The following is a 20,651-nucleotide window of genomic DNA, read 5'->3' on the forward strand; positions in this document are numbered from 1 at the left end:
TAAACAAAGAATGCAGGAAAAAGGAACATTACAGGCTTTGAAAACCAGTGACATGTTCTACACTTAGAAGCCAGCTGGTTTTACTGCCCACGTTTTAAAGAACACTCCCATTTGTTTTCAAACTTAATTTCAAGAAGTTTTTCTTTCTCTCCTTCCCTCTGCCTTATTAAAAGAAGCTCATATGTGCACTAAATTTGCTGTAAACTCTTAAATGTTACCAAAAAAAAAAAAATCTATTTAACAATATGTTGCATAACTTTCATTTGTAAGACATCTTTACTGCATATTTTAGGAAAACAGCATTCTAGCCAAAATGAAATCAGATAGAAGGGGAAAAAGTTTTCCATTATACTACTTAAAATGTTTTGTTTTAAATTGAGCTAACACACATTTACCTAAACTAAAAATTAAGAAAATATTAAGGAAATTTCAATTACATTTTTATCAAAGCAAGGAAGCAAGTCTCCTAGTAAGCATTACTAAACATATAAAAATGTTAAAACCTTCTTTCACAATGAAGAAAAGTCTCAACAGTATCAAGTCCTAGCCTGACTCACTCAAATCACATTCAAATATAAGAGGATTCAAATTAAAATCCAAAGAACATTTAAAGAAAGAAACAAACAACCCTCACTTGCAGCTATGGGAAAAAAACTCAAGTTACTTCCCCATCTTTATCTTTCAGCTAAAATCCAAAAGATCAGGTTTCTAGTAAGAAGATAAGTCATTTAGTGATAGCTTGTGAACTATTATTTGTGCTCCTGCATACCTGTACATGTATGTTCCTCCTCCTTGTGCTAAATAAAAGCATTGCTCAGTCTCATAGAAGAAATTTCACATGGTTACAGTGAACCATTCCCATTTACAGTGGAAAACCATACACAATTTAGATACACGAAACACCTGTGTGAGAATATAAAGCAGGAGTAGGTGCAGAACTTTTCACACAATAGGGAGGTCACTGAAGTGCCCAACACACTCCTAACGCTGCAGAATATCAGAGAGCAAGGTGATCGGCTTCATCGGCCTGAAATTCCCTTCCCCACACTCAACCACGCTGCCTCCAGCTCGGCATTCAGATTACTCAACCCAATTGCACGCAGAGAAACGGGGATGTTACAAAAACGCGGGCGTTCTGTTTGCCTTTACTCTCGGCGCAGCGACGGGAGAGCGGGCAGGAGGCCGGGAAACCTCCCCGAGGCAGGGGCACAGGGTCCCCGGGAAGCGGCTGAATGCGGGAGGAGGCGCCAAACCAAAGCCAGGCCGCTCCCAGGAGCGCGACAGAGACCCCGTCTGTTACCATGCGATAGGAAGAACTCTCACAGAATGGGACAGCCCGAGCTCGCTGCTCGGGGTAGGGACAGAGAGAGGCGGGATCGGCGCTGCGGCCGCGCACGGACATTCGGCTCCCAGCCACAGCAGCGCCATCTCTGCAGCCGTGTCAGCAGCGATCTTCCTGCTGGTACCACCAAAATCACACCCTACCCGAAAGCACAGTGCAAGGTACGGAAACACAGGCTGACAGAACGAAAACAATAGGGGCAGTCTGATCTTAATGAACAGGCATAGCCAAAAGCATTTTTTAAAAAAATTACTGCCTCCATTTCTCTTTTACACTCTAAAAACATTTTTTAGTTGTTCGGCTATGTTGATAATTAATTAGCATACAAATTTAAATACATATATTTTAAAATTGAATGCTTTTATCTTTATGTTAGAGCAAGACACAAATGCTCATTTTCAGACAGCAGCCTGAAAAAACACAGCAAAGCCAACAGCATAATGTCATTTTGAGTAAGTCAGCAATTAATAGCAGGTCAAAATATGCAAGCTGGGAATAGAAAGGAAAACAGGGGAAAGACAGAAAGAAGTTTTCTTGCTTTCTTTTTATAATCTAGTCTAGTAATAATCTCTTTGTAGTTGCCACTATTATAATCCTACTTCCCCGATACCAGCAAAAGATACATTAAACCATCTCTGTGACCCCCAAAAACAAAAAAAGAAGAAAGGCATGGTGGACGAAAACATTTCCAAATTAAAACATGAACTGAAGGGTAAAACCCTCAAAAAATTAAAAAGGTCAAGGTTATTGTGTGAAAATGTTATAAATAACTATGTAGTTATTGTCTTTCACTATTATTAGCTTTTGTAAATTATTTTAAAATAGTACAGTTTGTAGTCTCTTTTGATATAGTATAATTTGTCGGCCTTTAATGGTTAATACCCTAATCTCTGTGTAAATTGTATATCTTAGCATAATAAATATATACATTATAGTTTAGGCTTTTTCAAAATATTAAAATAGAGGCTATGTACTATGTATTATAACTCACTTTTGCAGAAGTAATTGTAGTTGTAAAATAATAACTAATGCCTTTGTTTTTGTAGGTGACTGCCAACAGTGAAATAGCTAATGTTGATTGAAAGTACTTGTAAAAATAGCTATAACATCTGTACGATAACACTGGAAAAAAAGCAGACAAATAACACCCAAAGCACAAGGAAGAATATACCACAGACCCTTCAGCTAACAGCAACTGTCAAACCACAGACCAGGGGGCCTTGTGAAGAAATAAAATACAAGATTCTCAAAATCCCATCTGCATTTTGGCACGTACTCTAAGAAGCTGAGGTCAAGGGTCAAACTTGATAAAGAATTCTTGGAACATGTAAACTCAAAGGAATGTTTGAACATATATAATATTCGTTAATACACAGTGGACCAATGCAATGAGAAATTACATAGGAAGAGTTGTTACAGCTAATGGTGTGCCTCTAGCAGTTTGTCACACACCCCAGCACTGGGTACTATCCCTTTCATCCCTTATTAAACTTTTAAAAATTTTAAAGACTGACCTTTGTTTCTCACAGAAAGACACCTATTTTGACACAGATAAGCAGATGCTCATATTCCCACCTATGAATTACCTTGAAAATCAGAACTTCCCTGTTTGATATTGATAAGGACCTTCAACCCCCATCTCAAACCTGAGGGTATCACCTTGCTTCCCAGGCAGAAAGCTGTCTGCTTGCATCACGGGACAACTTCCAGAACCACCACCACCACCTTTTCTGCCAGGCTGCCTGGGGGAACTGGGATTAGATTCACCTGGGTAATTAAATCTGCCATAGAAATCTCAAACTACAAGATCCAAAATGATGCAAGATATTCCGAAGGGGGTAACCCCAGAGGATTGCTTTGACATACCAGATAAGACTGCTAAGTGAGATGAGTACACTGCCAAGTGTCCTCATCATGTCAAGTACCATTTAACACATCCTCTTATAACCGAGGAAAATAATTTTTAAGGACAAAATCTTACACTACTCCTATAACAAGGGCACCATAAAGCAATTCCAATTCACTCTACAATAAAATCTGTTTCCTCCAACAATATTGAAGTATAAATCAGAACAGCCTTAACTAGTTTTCAGATCCAAATTTTTTATTAAATTGCACTTTCTAACCTTCATGGAGTATTTTAATTAATGGCTTTTAATCACTTTTTACCTAGGTAAGGAATGTTAGTTAAAACAGAAAACAAAGCATGAACAAAGTACTAAATGAAGTGAGTGTTACTGATCGAATAAGAAATGGCTCAAAGCTTAACTTCATTCCAAACAGTGGGTCTGAAACTTTTACTCTGTCAACCTCAGACACACGTGACAAAAACCCCCAAACTTAGCGAGTCTAAGTGTGCCAGCCTCAGCACCCTGACACCATCAGACAAACAAAGCATAATGCACTGATGTTGTTAAACACCTGCACACCCTGAAGAGCCTGGGAAAGGCGTGTGAAAATCATCCTGCCTACACTGAAACCAGCTGTAATGAGATTTACCCTAATCTGAGGAAAATCAAGAGTCTGCCATGCACACATGAGTGTCTCATCCTGCTTCCACAATGTCAGACACTTTGAAGAGCCATTTCAAAGCACTGGATACTTACAACAGTCAGTAAAATTTGCCCTTCAAAGTTGATCTTCAAAATCATCATGAACATTAGATTTAATTTCTCAAAGGCAACATATTAAACGTCTACTTCTTTACTCTGAAGCACCTCTTTCCCAATCTAATGCTCAAATTCTGTGATAGATTATGACTGTTGTGTAGAACATAAACACAATTTTCAAAAGAAAATCTAGAAAATATTAATCACCACCAATTTAAATTTACTGACTTGTAAAAGATACTAAGCATCTGAAAGACTCGCTTCTTTTTTGCAATTAAAAGAAAATTTCCATCTAACTTGAGACCAAAATGAAGACTTTTATCCTATCTCAATAAATGTGTATCTTCTAACAGAACTGGTTCCAAAGCAGTGTGCTCCACCTCACAGGCCAGGGTAGCTGCTCACCCCATGGTCAGCTCATACATCAGTAACCAATTCAAACAGGGAAAAAAACCAAAACAAAACAAAAAAACAATTTTAAAGAAAACAAGTCTGAGTCTGAAAGAACATAAATCTAACAAGCTAACTTAAAACAACAATCAGGGAATGAATCTAAGGAGATATTACAACCTATAGAGTTACAAGCATTCCTGCATAGAAGCAGCCCAGAGCAACAAAAAGGTGCAAGAGTACCCAACTTTGAAATTGAAATTACTAAATTAAAAGGGGTAATTTTAAAAATATATTTACTTTGTTATTTAAATTTCAGAATAAATCTGGTAATTTCCAGGCCCAATTAATTTTCCAGATATAGGGTGACAAATAATCCTCACACACACAATACAGACCATTAGGTCCACACACTGTCCATGATCTCACCCTGGGTTTGCACGCAGAGAACTGAAGTTTTCTTAGGAATAAGGTCCTACCTAGCCCTCTCCAGTTTCAGCAAGTCTTCCCTCCTCCTATATTACAGTAATAATGAAAAGACAGAAGAAATCAGGACCTCTAGTAATAAAACTGGAAAAGCAGACAGAGACAGAATTACTTATGGAAATGGAGAAGTAACACTAAAAAGCAGCTGGGATGGAAAGGAAAGCCAAGAGGGTAAAGTCTGTACCTGTGCTTTTATACTACACTTGTTTTGGCACTGACTGCAATGGTCCAAAGCCAAAAATCACAGTGTGGCAGAATGGCATTATCCACCCCAGTGAAAGCAGAACAGTGAGACTAATTTAACTGAGAAAACCAAATCTGATGGGGGTGGGCAGGGAAGCAGCAAACAAAAAAAACCATCAAAAGCAGCCTGATCCAGTGCAGTGATATTCTTGAAAGCTCTGCTCAGCCCAAAACATTTGATCTCAAATCTAAATAAGCACTCAGGGATATCTGGGGCTATTCTGAACAAACTGAATTCAACAAATATTTTAGTAACTTAAAAGACACACAAAGAAAGTCATTAACTCAGCATAATCACTGTTCATGAGGCCTCAAAAAGGCTGCTCGTGCTGGCTCTCCTGGCTTTCATATTCCCCGTGTCATTTCCAAATCCCACAACGTGTGTTTCTGACCATTGGTGCAATTACAGCTCTTATGCAACAGAAATCAGAATGCAAAAAACTGATGCCATATATTCAGCACATATATTCAGCTTTTGCAGGAAACACCAGTCTACAGCCAGAACTGCTCTTCAATACTCAACAAAATTGTGTTCTTTAATGGGGGAAAAAAGCATTCAACTGACAGTGATAAGCATGCTTCACAAGTGCAATACCCCTTAAAAAAACCCCAAAATCACAGAATCTCTACTTCAGCAGGTGCAATCCTATCAGTCCACAGTTGTTTTTCTAAAGATGGAACTTCAACTTCTACACTGAACAACCAAAGAGCCCAGTGAGAACAATGAATCCTCAACCACACGGAAAAAAAGTTGGAAAACTGCTCCAGACTTCCGCAGGTGTGCTTACAAGATTGCAATCTCACTTAGGCGGGGCAGGGCTCCCTGTGGTTTGATGAGTCCATGAAAAGCTGTTGAGAAATACCACATCTGAGCTGTTCCAGAGTACTTTTCATAATTACATGATTTGCACAACAGTGCAGAAGGTGTGGCAAATCGTACAAATGCAACAGCTTCAGTCTGACACAGAACCACCAGTGCCTCCAGCTACTCTGCCTCCAACTTCAGCACAACTTTCAGACATTAAAGTGCATGGAAAAACTGCACTCCAGTTGGGATTACCAGATATCTGCCCACATTATTTCACATGACAGCACTGATTCAAAGCCATTTCCAGTTTCTATACATTTCTACTTTGCATATATATCTCCTCCTAAATGCCCAATTACAACAACAACCTGCCTGTAGATCTGCAGAAAAAAAAAAAAAAAAGCCCAACAAAAAACATTCTGCACTCTCTTTTGATAATTCTGAAGCTTCTCAAAGCAAATACTGCTTTGCTGCTTTCTGCACTGCTTCCTGTACACAGCAGGCCTGACAGGATTAAACACCCAGGGGAAAGCACACCACTTTCTGAATGGGGGGAGCCCTAAACTCTCTGATTTCCAAACTACCTAACAGGAGCAGAACAGAAAGCAGAGACACTTAAAAATGAACATACGCATTGCTTATTAACTGAGAGCAAACCCGTTGATATTTGGATCACACCCTTGCTGGCAATGCTTCCTCCCAGTGCTTTTTTGAGAATCTTCCTTCATCACAAGGCCTAAAACAGCTCTGGCAGGAAGCTTTCAAGGGAAACTTATTTAGGCCATCGGAGAGCAGCTCAGGCTGCACACACTCCTCTGACTTGCTGCCTTCAGCAAGGCTGGCTGCCAAACGCCAGCACCAAATGCAGCACTCCTCCACTACACAGTGACACAATATTCAAGATCAAGTAACAATATTTAAAAGTGCCTCCATATTACCTTGTGAAGTTATTGTTGCAATCAAGAGTTTTTGGGGAGAGACAAGGAAAAGATACTTAACCAGTGTACATCACTCAGCATGGCAGCTACAGCTCCACAAATCTCTAGAACCTCAGATAATGACAAAAATAGCCACTGGCAGTCTGAACTAAAACTCACTCTCCAACCTATTCTGCAACATTTTGCTATCACTGCCACATCAGGTGGCTGCCAGAAAGTTTCCTGGATCACTATCCTTTTCTGGGAAGGTCAGCAACAATTACGAACAGGACTGACAAGTTCTGAGTTAGTTTAAGACAGCATACTTGATGAGAGATGCTCTGTAATTACAGACTGCAGAAAACTGCCTTCCAAATATTTTTCTACAACTGGGACACTACCACCACCAAACAGAACTAAAACGACACAATCTTAGAAAACAGCATCAAAAGTGATAGCAAATGCATTAAATTTTGACAAGGTATTCATTTACATGCAGCATTGACTGTTTAATTTTATATTACAACGTTCCATCAAATAAGACATAGTATCTAGTGTGACTTGACATAAACCAGTATTACATATCTTTAAAAAAAATAAAAGTCATCAAAACGAGTACAAACAAGAAGAAGACAGCACTCTACATACCATTAAGCAGTTAATGTAGCAATAATCACATACTGCTAGCTGGAACTGAGAACTGAGGCACTACAGCTTTAGTATACTAGTAGAAATACAAGAGGTATTTTTAAAAACCCCACAATTTCATTTGCTTTAAAGTAACAAGAGCCTGCTGTTTTTTCACTGGACTGCTCTAAATACAATGTACTTAGCTTTTTCCTCTAGCCATTGTTAAGACTTCTACAGCTATCTACACGAGTACTGTGTGATTTATCTTTATTTTTTTAAAAAGCATTACAAACAAAAAACTCCCTTAGATGCGGTGCCATCATTATTCAGTTCCCAAAAAGCCCTCACACCTTCCTCCTGCCTCAGTGCTGTAAAATAACTCTGGTGATTGCCCAGCAGTTGGCTCTCCCTGTAAGTGCTGGTTTGGGAGAAACTCCTCCGAACAACAAAGAAAAATTTGTTCTAAGTGCTGAACTTCATTGCTGAGAAGCAGAATGCATAGGAGGGTATCCATAAACTGGCTATTATTTTAAGCTATGAAGTTATATTAATACCTCTGAATATCTTTTTACTTTTGGTACTTTTATCAAAGTTCTCTGAAGGGTGGTTCCCTACTGCCATATACTTCTCGTTGACAACATTGCTTACCCGTGATATTCTGAAGGTAACTTACAGAGTTAAACTTCTTGTCAATAATTTGTTTGTTTCTATAAAAAAAAAACATTAGGGACAACAATTTTTCCTGTACTCCTCCTTTCCTCCTAACCATTTCTCCACATGACTCCACTGTAAAGTGTACGTTCTCTAAACCAAAAGCATTACAGAAAAAAATAACTGGTTTTGCAAAAGGAAGCAGAAACACTACCACACCTTGGCTCCCGGAAACTGCAATCAGGAACAAGTTAAGTAAGCAGCAGCCTTCCCACACCAAGGCACTGACACTACGAGACAAAGGAAAACCATCTTTCCTTTAAAAAAAAAAGGAACACCTTAAAATACACCCAGCCCTTCAGTGCTCCCTGGTCGGTCACTCCCAAAGGAGCATTTCTCTCTTTCTCTCCAGTGCCCACAGGCACAAGTCCCGCCGCTACTCTGGGCAGGGCCTACTTCCCACTGGAAGCGACAGAGCCGTGTCCGCTTTCGCACGGAGCACAGCTGAACACAGCTACAGCGAGCAAACAGCCACAGCAAACATCGGGGCTCATCTGCGGAGAAAGCCAAGTGTAAAACACCTGGCGCACGGCACGTTTAAAGGGAATGCCTCTGAACAAACAAGATCATGTGAGGGACAGCAGTGATGACAGGATTATTTGCATTATTAAATCAATGAGCAAAATACTAAAAAAAACCCGACCTCTTCACTCCTGCCGACTCACAGGCAGGTGAGCATGACTCCCAAACTCCACAGACCTTCACCTTCACTGAGATGCTCCTGGGCCTGAAGGGGGGTCCCAAGCGACGCCTTAAGCCGCAACAGTCTTACTAAAACTACACTCTCTAAAGTCATTCCAAAAACGTGTATTAAAAAAAAAAAAAATCAAAAAAAAAAAAAAAACCAAACAAAAAAAGGAAAGTAATCTCAGACCAATCTGAAGAACACACTGACCCTGCAGTTGCCAGCGGCTCCTCTCCCCTCAGCCGCGGTCCCGGGACAGAACCGAGCACGCAGCTCCTCCGGCAGACAAAAGGAGCGCAGAGCGCGGCCCCGCAGAGCTCCGCGGTGTCCGACATTGGTCCCGGCGGGACAAAGTCCGCTGCCCACTCCGGGCCGGACGGTACCGCGCTGGTAGCCCGGGGCAGGGCCGGGGGCCGGAGAGCAGCCCCCGCTCCTGCCTCGACACGCGGCTCCCCCGCGGGCGCAGCGGCGGCTGGAAGGCGCAGCCCCCTTCAGAGGGTCCCGCGGGGCGGCCCCGCCGGGTGGGGGCCGGGGCTGCCGCCCTCCCCCGCGCCCCCGAGCCCTCCCCCGCCCGCGGGGCGCCCTCCCGCCGCCGGGCAGCGAGGACAAAGGAACGGCCGGGCCACCTCGGGCCGGCAGGGCCGCGCAGCGCAGGCCGCACTCACCGCTACAGCACCAGGAGGAGGGCGAGCCCTGCGGGAACTTGGCCGAGTCGGGCGCGATGCAGACGCTGGAGCCGAGGTGCGGGCACTCCATGGCGGGCGCGGCGGAGCGGGGCGGGCGGGCAGCTCCTCGCGGCGCTACAGCGGCGGCGTCCCGCGCACAACAGCCATCTTAAGGACGGCCTCCCGCTCCGCGCCGCGCGCGGCCGGGCCGGGCTTTGCGGGCAGCCGCCCTCTCTCCCGTCCGCTCCGCGCCGCTCCCCACCCGCCGGGCTTTGCAGGCAGCCGGCCGCCCCAGGGCAGCGGCCAAGCGCGGCCCGGCGCACAGCGGCCTGCGGAGCCCGGGCAGGGCTGAGGGGTGGAAGGACCTTGAAGAGCATCCCCTTCCAACCCCTTCCACTGGAACAGATTGCCCGGCCCGGCTCGGCCCGGCACACAGCGGCTTCCGGAGCCGGGCAGGGCTGAGGGGTGGAAGGACCTTGAAGAGCATCCCCTTCCAACCCCTTCCACTGGAACAGATTGCCCGGCCCGGCTCGGCCCGGCACACAGCGGCTTCCGGAGCCGGGCAGGGCTGAGGGGTGGAAGGACCTTGAAGAGCATCCCCTTCCAACCCCTTCCACTGGAATAGATTGCCCGGCCCGGCCCGGCACACAGCGGCTCCGGAGCCCGGGCAGGGCTGAGGGGTGGAAGAGCATCCCCTTCCAACCCCTTCCACTGGAACACATTGCTCCAGGCCCCATCGAACCTGGCCTTGAACACTTCGAGGGATGGGGCATCCACAGCTTCTCCGGGCAACCTGTGCTTCACCACCCTCACAGTGAAGAACATTCTAATAGCTAATCTAAACCTGCTCTCTTCCAATCTGAACCCGTTCCCACTTGTCTTCTATCACTTCATGCTCATGCCCCATCTTTCCTGTAGGTTCCCTTCAGGTGCTGGAAGGCGAGAGTCAAGTCACCCTGAATGTTGTCTTCTGGCTGAGCAATCCCCGAAATTCTCTCGGCCTTTCCCCACAGCAGGGCTGCTCCACCCCTGTGGTCAGCTCGGGGGCCTCCTCCGGCCTCGCTCCAGCCGCTCCCGGTCCTTCCTGAGCAGGGGCAGCCCTGCAGGTGGGCTCTCGCTGATGGGCAGGACCCCCTCTCCCTGCAGCCCAGGCTGGCTCTCTGGGCTGCGTGCACTGACCGCCAGCTCCTGTCCAGCCGGTCCTCCAGTTTTCTGTTCTGTAAGATGCACGCCCTGAGGCTTGTGCCATCATTTTTTTTCAAGAGCTACATGGCCTCAAATTTAGCTTGTTACTGAATTTCATACTCTATGACTAATATTAAAGTGGCAATAAAAGTGCAGATGTTGCGTAACAGCTTTACCAGACAATGCAGAATGACTCAGCAGTTCTCACACAGCCATTTGCAATACCAAAATACAGTTCCTTTTCAAATAGGGCAAATAAAGTCCACCAGCATAAAAGTGGAGATTTTTTAATCTACGGAACATTGCATATTAGGAGTTTTAGACCCTTACCTTAATGTGAGAAATGCAATTTTGCCACTGGTTTTGCCTGTTATGTGACTTTTGTGTAGACACAGAAAGCATCTACCTCAGTCTATTATATGTGGTGCTGCACCATTTCATGGAGGAATACTTTAGAAACTGACAGTTCTGTATGGATTTTCAGATGAGATACTTTAAATATTCATATCAAAGGTGTCTTGGTGGTCACTAATCTCAGCAAAATGTCATTCTTTACCCTTTGTTCTTTTTCACCCTGTTTACAACAAGAGGTGGGGGGTGGAAATTCAGAGCATGAAATACCCAATTCTTCACAGCATCAGAAACTACTTGGACTACACTCTATGAAATTAGTTTGCATTTCTAGCTGAGTAGCTAGAAGCAGAATTAGGTCATTGATACCAAACTGTGAATTAAATGGCTGCAAATGTTACCCTGACACAAAACCATAGATCTTCCTCACACACCCCCGTCCTTCAAACTTGTAATATTTTATCTATTAGGTAAGTAACATTCCCATCATATACTTTACAGGTTGTATTATATATAACCTGTATAAAAATTTATATAATATTTTATAGAAATTTATTTTTAATGAATTTATATTTATAAATTTTAAATAAATTTATTATAATATTTATAAATTTAAATTAATATTTATATAGCTTATAAAATTTATATATAGAAATTTGTATACTTTTTGAAGAAGCAAATACAAATAGAGAAAAATCAACTGGAAAAACAATATTTATATTTGCTTCATACAACATACAAACCTTGATATACATCTAAGAATTACTAGTTTAGGGAGCTTTTAAAAAGGTGGTCATGTTAGCATGCTTTACATTAGCCCAAGGTCTTTTTGTTTATTCTGCACCCTCTGCTGCAATGTATAATGAAGACAACACATTAAAACAGCAGTTTGACTGCAGTTGCTGTCTTTTCTAACAAATGCATACATTTAATCCCCACCCATCCTTACACACAAACAATGAGTAAGAAACCTCAACTATATCTGCTCTTCTCACTTTCCCCTTGTACCTGCATCACTTGGCCTTTTCCAAGGAGTATAAACCAGAGTTTAACCAAAACAGTCAGTTCTTACCTCTGTGTGGATTATGTTTGTCTTTCAAAGTAAGGAAGCAATATATTAACAAGATTAAATTGAAATATGTTAAAATAAACACATTTATATCCTTTTGGTTGTCTACTTTCACTTTAGCACTGCTATTACTGACTTTACGCCTTCTTCCTTTGCAAGATAATAATGGAGTTTTCTTTCTTTTTTCATTTGTGGGTTGACAGCCATTCACTGCATCTTTGAACAGTGTAATTCTGTGCAAAAATGTGCTCATTTCTTTGTTTTAGTTGCCATGCCCACGGAAAAATGTGGTAGCCTTTAAGTGTTTTTATCTCTAGCTGCCAAGATAAGTACTGAAGTAAGGATGATTTTATCTGTTAGGGAGTCATAGCAGTTATCACATATGTGATGATGCAAAAGGACCAGCATAAGCATGTTTGTAATGCAGCCTCTTTGCCTGTTGAAAAATAATTGATCACTAATGCAACTCTCAACACTCAGATCTCAAAAGCTTTGCTTACAGTAAACAAGGGTAGTTTTCAGTGGCTTGCAGTGAGGTGTACATGTTGAGTGCAGAGGAAAAGTGGAGTAGGAGCTCCGGGTGTGTTTTTCCTTTTTGCTTAGCTTTTTCAGTAAGATTTCTTCAGTACAAATCACTTGATTGGGAACCAGAGCCTCTCCTCTTGCTCCCCCCTTCCTCAGATCAGAGTACTTTAGATGGTAGCTAATATAAATCCTACAGGCATGCTTATAACGGGTTCCATCAGTGCAGAACAGGAGCTTGTGATTTAGCACTGTGTATTAGAAATTTCTATTTAATATAGCATATCATTATCTCTACTACAACAGAGATGTTTCACACAACGTCCTGTTCTGGGATATATGTAGTCATCCATCTATGCTATAGGCTGCACCTGAGAGCATTTGAGCTTAGAATTTGGTCCTGAATTGGTATCTTGCATTTACAGTGGGAGAGGGGAAGTTTGCATGGAGAGTTCTTCTGTTCTGCTGTATTCCTAAGAAATAAAATTGGGGGTGTTAAATATTTGAAAACATTGGAAACATTACCTGCCATGAGTATGTATTATCATATGATCTAATGATGCAGCAGCAGCATTTTTCCTCGTGCTCTTGGCTTCCTTAGAAGCCACTAGATGAACATCACTCAGTGCTCAAGTGAAGCAGATTGTTGCCTCAGCTGACTTCCACATTTGCTGTGGAAATTGGAGAGCGTGGAACGAAGAAGGGATGATGCTGCAGAAGTGGAATGAATGCTGACCTGAAGAATTGTAGTTCAGTCTTTGCCAGACAGTTCTAGTGTTATCACCTGGCAGAAATTTAAACCAATTTCTTTACAAAGCAGGCCTATTTGCTTGTTTGAAGACTAATGTCTGTGTGAAAAGATTCCAGCTCTATTCAGAGCATACACATTGGACTTTTCCCATCTCTATGGATACACATCCATCCTCCACTTCGAGATTAGATGCATAAAGATAGAAAGAATATCATCTCCCATGGCATGTTTCTTCTCATTCAGAATGAGGAACATTGGCCAGTGCTCTGAACACTCAGGTGAAATGAATATTAGCAAACCTTTTGCTCTGAGCACTGGGTTTAACCCCAGGTGGCAGCTAAGCTCCACACAGCCTCTCACAGTGACCACTCTGAACACACTACATGCCAATCCAGACCTAGCAGCAACTTGATACATTGGGATTGCACCTCTAATTTCCCAAAGGTACGACACTGAAACATTCAGGTATGATGGCAATAGTAATGGAGACCACAGAAGCCCAGAACAAAGAAATGAGTCCTTTACTTGGTGCAGGTGCAACTCTGAGGCAGATGCTGGTAGGCAAAATATCAATAGAAAGCATCAGAATGTAGGTAAGTTGTAACACAAGGTCTCAGCTTAATAAAAACTCTACTGAAGTTGGCCAAGCAGTTCTGTGCCTTTTATGCCGTCTGCAGTGGACAGAAGCTTAGCTGCAGGCAGCTGTGTATGAAACTACACTAGAGCACATTAAATACAACAAGCACATTTCTGCTGACATGTTGTCTCATTAACAAATCTATTTCCATTTCCTGTGTGGCCTCTGAAAATAAAGCTCACACACTTTTTCAGTGTTTGATCATAAGAACACCAGCAGCTCTTTACAAGGTTCAAGATTCTTCTGTAAAGTGCGAGATCTCCGAGGTGAAGGACAAAGAATTTGAAAGGAGGTAAATGCCCAGAGCAGGAACCTGTGACAGCTCAGAGCCTGGGGCTGAGGCGTGTAACCGGGCAGGACTCGTGTCCCAGGACACCTCTTGAGGGCGGTGTGACACAGGGATGGAGCAAAGGGTCCAGGGCCCCAGGACGAGTTCTAAACTCTCCCTGCTCACACCGGCACTGCAAAACTTCCCCGGACATCTACTGCCACGGGATTATAGCTCTCTCTAGTAATATGGAAGATTTTAACCATCCATCATTTCTTAATGAGTTGCTTCCTGTGGGGAATAAGGTTGACTTTGGCAGTACAAATGGCATTGGGCTGATACAGATTCCATCAGAAGAGTGTGTTTATTTTCTTAAGTAGAATTCAAATATGTATCTGAGATCTAGTTTCTTTAATTTCTAAGAGCCTATTCTAATTTTACATCACTTTTCTAAGGATTCCAGAAGCAACTAATTAAAAAAAAAAGGCAGTGCTTTAATTCTACCCCAAACTTTGCCTGTTCTGCACTATCCCAGCTTGGGCACAATGTAAGGGGTTAAATAAAGGTGAATGTGAGTAGCTTCATCATGGTTTACTGTGCTCCAGAGCCTGCTCAATAATGCAAGTGCATCAGGATGACATCCAGCAGAATTAATTCATGTCACTGAATTACTTCATTAATTAATTCATGTCACTGGCATTTAGTTTTTACTGTATTTGTTATGTAAACTTTATATTACATTATTCCTAAAGGCAGTCTTGAAAATAATGATTCTGTACTTCTGCTTAAGCTTATTTAAGGATCAGCAGACTTTATTTCATCCCATCAGAATAGAATGTTTTATAGCCAAGATAACTAATTTATCTTCATCACAACTGAACATGGCTTACTCATTAATTTTTGGAAAATGAGGGAAGTACAGGTATATTTAAAAAAAAAATATAGGCAGCTCAGTTTACATACTGTACCAGAGCACAGAAAAAAAAATTCCAAGCATCCTGTTGAAAGAAAACCTAGTAGTATCTATTTGCTTGGAAAACATTATAATTGGGACCAGCTCATCCATTTGATCAAGGAAGGGAAAACTGTTCAAAAGCACTTGAGAAACTCCAGAACCTAAAACTCACTGCTAATATTTCTTGTGTCACAAGGAGCAAACCCATAGTTATTTCTAAGCTCCAAGTCCTGCACGTTTAAATGACATTCAGGTTTTCAATTTCACTGCTATGATTAGTTAATTAACAAATCTAATGACAACACACAATAATCCAGATACAAAAAAATGTAAGAAATATTACTCTGGTAATAATCTGGGAGAATTAGGAAGATAATGAAATGGTATAGAATTATACTATTTCAGATAAAATTTAGGAATCAGAGTGCAAAATCTACTTGCCAGTGAAAAAATAACATGTAAAGAAACTATTGTAAAAGAAATATTAAAATTAATTTCTGAACTCCCATCTCAAACTTACAAATGGAAATTCCCAAGATCAACTGGGTGATCTAAAATGAATTTTTTCACCTCTAACCTCTGTTACAATATCTAATTATATATACTAATTATATCTGTTGAATATTACTACAGTAAAAGTATCCTATGTATCTGTGAACTGTAATTCTACACAAATTATATCACGTTTCTGCTATATTAAACAAGGTTGTTGATAGTCAAAGACTACATGCTATTTCTGCTTCTTTGTTTGCAGTAAGCTACAAAGGCATCCCACCTGTCTCTTCTGCGCGTACTTGCCTCCAGTTTTGTACAACAAGTTTTGTACTGTACTGCACACATATTAGATCTTGGTTCTACTTTACTATTCACAAATAACTGTAAATGCTAACGCAAAATGTGCCAGCATCTCAGAGCATTTTGGTTCTGAAGCGTTTTGTCTCCAAAGCAAAGTATCCCTGGACTTGGAAAAACTTGCCATTATACACAAAGATAGTATACACACTTCATTGATAACTAGATTGAATGGGACTTGTGTTAGCAAAATGGCACATTTTATCCTGTTTGGAGATCAGCTCATTACCAGGGAAACAGGAATTTTCCGGCCATGTCATTAGCATTACATTATTATGTTACTAATGTTGTTATTATGTTACTCTTCAGGCCCAGTCATTCACATTGTCAAGTAGCAATCTGAATTTTAAAATAGGAGACCATCGGCCCAGATTTCCTTTCCTCACTCCCTTCACTTAACATCTGTGAATTCAAGGACTGAACAAGGCCTTCTGAAATGTTCCTGCTCTAGCTGGAGCTTGAAACTTGAGATGGCAAAATCTCAAGGGAGAGGGAGATGTTCAGCTTGTTCTGAAATAAGAAGCTGTTGGGACATCTCGTGAGCAGAACTAAACCCTTGAAAGCAGTCTTGCAAAGCCCCAAACACTCCAAGTTACTGGGCTGCTGATCAGGCTGACCCCAAACTCTGCCATACCCATCCTGCCATACCTCCCTCCTTCGGCATGAAGACCGCCCATAGCCAGAACCAGCCTGGTTATGGTGATATTACGATATTGTTGATAGTGCTGTATAAGCATTGGCAATATTAAACCAAAAGGTATCTATGTACAAGAAACCTAAAACTTAGGACTACCTGCAAGCTTCTTCCTGCAAGAATGAGCACTGTGTACGTTCTGTCTCTGTTGTTGGCACATGCTCCTTACTGTGTTTACAAATTATTCTGTTCTCAGAGACATCTACAAACATTTCAGTAATTTGAGATTATATTTACTCAGCTGACTACAAGCTGTCAGGGGGTATGCAGATGCATCACTAAGGGCTGAAATGAAAAGTGAAATTCAAGAATCCATCTGACTTGCCATCATCTGGACACATTTGTGGAAAACGTGGAAATGCAGATAATGTAGAAAAACTCTTCATGCACTGCCTGTCAGTGAAGGAGTATTTCCCATTCACCTCTGTAAGCAAACAACTGCAGCATTTCTTGGTTGTGTAATAAGACAGGCTATTCAGCAATGTTCCCACTCTACAGTGCTGGGCTATGCCGGTCCCTTTGACTGTATTTGCTATGATAACGTGGTTATCAGTGTGCATGAAATATCACATTTCACTCCGAACACGAGACTGCTGCAGCACACAAGCTGGTGGGAGAGCTCCAACAGCTCCGTGTTCCAAGGCTGACTCCAAGAGCCCCTGGTGGGGAGGTTTCAGAGCAGCAGCTGCACCCCAGTGCACTCCCTTCCCAAAGGGAGCCCAGGCCAGCAGCTGGGGACTCCTGCATTCCTGGAGACAATTAATATCTTGAAATATTTTGGGGACATATTATAAAAATGTAAGAAGAATACATTTAAATTTAAAACTTTTTCATGCCTTCATGCAAAAAACTGGCCCCCATTTCGCTCTCTCCCCACTCATAACTCCCTGGCTTTTACAGTCACTATGAAGAATCAACATTTCTGGAAAACTACAAGACTGACTTTTTTCACATTGGCTTTTAAAGCCAACATATGATTGGCAAAGTGTTTACCAGCCAGACAAACCAAGCAAGCTTTTTAGGTCTCCAAAGATAATAAAATAGTGCTTGGAGCACGGCCTGCCTTGAGTTTCTGCACGAAACTCCACAGAAGGAGATGGTTATTTTAACCATCCTGTAGTTCCTTAAGCATAGGTTCTACTGCTGATTTAGAACAGGCTCAATCCAGAACACTAAGCCATAAATACATTTGGAGCTGAGGCTGAAGCAGAATTAATATTCATCTCTCTTGTTGTATTTTAAAATATACCTTTAGATCTCTCGATGTGTAGCAGAGTCAGTGAGTCACTCCAGACAATTTAAAGATGTTTTGGAAAAAGTTGTAAAGTACATTTTTGGCTTTGTTTTTCTTTCTTTTTTTTTTTTTTTTTTTTTTTCTTCTTTTTTTTCAATCTCAAGCAGACTTGGCTTTGTTCTTTGGTGTTTTTTTGTAATAGAAAAACGAGAGTTGAATAGGTGTTAATGAGCACATAATCTTCCTCAGTGACATGGACACTCCAAGAGAAATGGAATGACTTCTGGCTGGACTCTAGCCAGCCACCCCGTGTTGATGGAGCTGGTGCAGTGAACCTCAATGCTCAGAGCACAGGGCACAACTGCAAGGAGGGAACTGGCCATTTTCCCACCCTGCCCCAATCCATATTGCCTTGTGGGTCTGGCTGGCCACAGTGTGGGGAGTATGCAGCACCTACAGATATCGAGAGAGGTGTAGGGACAGAAATTAAGCAGAAGCAAGCAAGTCATTCCCAGAGTAAGAAAGTGACAGTCAGCATGGGGACTCCCTGCACCCTGCCCAGCTCACTTTCTTCCAGCCTGCCAGCTTAGAACCCAGACAAGGCCAGGGCTGACAGTGGAATACCTCTGTCTTCTCTACAGCAAGGCTTTACTCTGGCTACTCCTTGCTCAAGCCTACACCATGACCATGTGAGGTGAATGAAGCAGACAGGAGAGGCCAGCAACAAAAATGATCTGGTTATTTTGAGGAGTATTTCGGGCAGGTTCCAGGGGTGCAAAGCAGTGGGGAGAAAGCTGTGTTCCATTTTTAGTGGAATGCCTCACTTTGCTGTACTGTGTTTTGTGACTTGTTTGCTTCAGCCTTTTTTAAACCACACTTTTGGGCTTTCCAGTGTGTGCAGACAGGACAAATATAGAATATAGTGACTAACAAGCATATACCTGCTATTTAGTTGTTATATAAAGTGCACCTGAGTACACCATTAATTCACATTTTAGGTTTGCTGGAAACTTCTTTTGGAAATTTGTTCTGGGCTGTTGCCACCTTGCAAGGATCCTTTCTCACCACCCCCTCCCTCCCCCCCAGGCAAACCCTCAGCTTGTTTTTAAATTACTACATAGAAGCCCTGTTAGTCACAGCAGTGACCACAAAAAACATTTTGACTTTGAAATTCTTATTTCATGCAGCTTTCTTAGGTAACCTTTCCTAACATAGGATACCATTTGTGCTTGTCATGTGGCGGCAGGCTCACCGCCCTGGTAGGTGACAAAGAAATGTGTTGGAGCCTGTTTTAGGTAACAGATCTTCTTGCACATCATTCATAGCCATCACTATGAACAACACAGCTCACTACCCTGCAGAAACACATATCTGAAGTGACCCTCCTGCCCTCATCAGCAGAATGAGCCGTGCCCTTGTAGACCATGCAGTAACCATGCCAAAGCAGCATATCCATCTCATCCCTGTGACTGAGAACCCCTGTTAAGTCATATTATCTATTAGCACCAAAAAGCTTTATTACATTTGTATATAATCAGTTTGTTATTCACTGCATGCATTCCCTACGTGCATCTAAGCAGACATTTAACAGTTTTTTTTCTCAGACACTGAATGCAGTGCCTTGAAATTAACTGGCAATATATTTGTGCTTTGGACTCCCCTGCATGCCAAGATTAGCAGTATTTCTAACTGGCTACAGTCACAGACACTGTAAATACAGCATTCAGTCTGCTTCTTTGATCTGTTTAACCTATTCTAAGCATCATAGTTTAGTCTGCTGTTTAAATAAAAGTTGGGTTTTCCCAACAGCTGGGACCTGAAGTCAAGTTGCTTTATGGTCATGTTTTACTGTAATAGGTTAACTTCAGTCCAGAAATGCAAGAGAAATTAATCCTTCTGCCAGAAATGAAGACATACACTGAACAAAATCAAATATGCACTCAGAGGGAACTTTAGGTCTGTGCCTGATGGGATCTTTCATGCTCCTGTAAATCTGTTTGAGAGCAGACTTCAGGGAAGACAAGCACTAAATCTGAGTATCAGTTTGAACAGAAAAAAAAAATGTTGGGGAAATTTATTTGAATTTGTGCAAGTGGTCACACACAACAGTGCCTGATCTTCTCTTACAGGAAATCCTGGAGTGCTGCTCTGCTCATTCTGCCAGTTCCCAGCCCATTTAGCATCTACTTCAGAACATGCAAGAACGCTTAAATACAGCTTCACTGGGCTACTCTGCCACAGCAGAAACTTCTTTCATAAGGGCATAATATTTTGGGGAGGGCAGATGGGAAATTGCTAACATATAGAGAATTTCAAGAGGTCAAATAATTTAGAGGGCAGGGGACTGGATTTATGAATTCCTGCTCTAACTCCATAGCTTGCAATGACCAGGGATCAGTATCTTGGTTTTGTGCATCATCTGCAATATGATTTTTTTAAAAAGCAGTTCTTACCTTGAAGACTTGCAGATGTAATGAAAACAAGGCAAAACCAACACCCACCAACACCCACCATCCTCCCAAACTGGGGAGTTGGTGAGACCCCATGAGATGGCCTTATGACCCAGACTGATTTTAGTTACTGCAGATAGTGAGGTAATTGCTTCTTTTGGATCCAACTGACCTTCTTTGCTTTCTGTTTACAGTAT

General features: G+C 42.0%; 1 protein-coding gene and 1 long non-coding RNA gene across 3 annotated transcripts in view; one reads left to right on the forward strand and one right to left on the reverse strand.

The window, feature by feature from the left end:
- USP3 (ubiquitin specific peptidase 3) overlaps positions 1-9,620 on the reverse strand; it is a 40,408-nt gene extending 30,788 nt beyond the window's left edge. The window contains exon 1 of one of the 2 annotated variants that reach the window (XM_063169530.1): positions 9,487-9,620. In XM_063169530.1, coding sequence (XP_063025600.1) covers positions 9,487-9,577 — 91 coding nt within the window. In that variant the 5' untranslated portion in view covers positions 9,578-9,620. Of the gene's footprint in view, positions 1-9,031; positions 9,156-9,486 lie in introns of those variants that run through there. The other variant, XM_063169531.1, reaches the window with a different exon arrangement.
- Positions 1,144-2,594, forward strand: LOC134425503 (uncharacterized). The gene is made up of 2 exons (XR_010029696.1): positions 1,144-1,503; positions 2,389-2,594. It is a non-coding gene; the product is annotated as an uncharacterized LOC134425503 (long non-coding RNA).
- Positions 9,621-20,651: the final 11,031 nt, after the last annotated feature.

The sequence above is a fragment of the Melospiza melodia genome, chromosome 15 (genome assembly GCF_035770615.1).
Source record: "Melospiza melodia melodia isolate bMelMel2 chromosome 15, bMelMel2.pri, whole genome shotgun sequence".
Lineage (NCBI taxonomy): Eukaryota > Metazoa > Chordata > Aves > Passeriformes > Passerellidae > Melospiza > Melospiza melodia.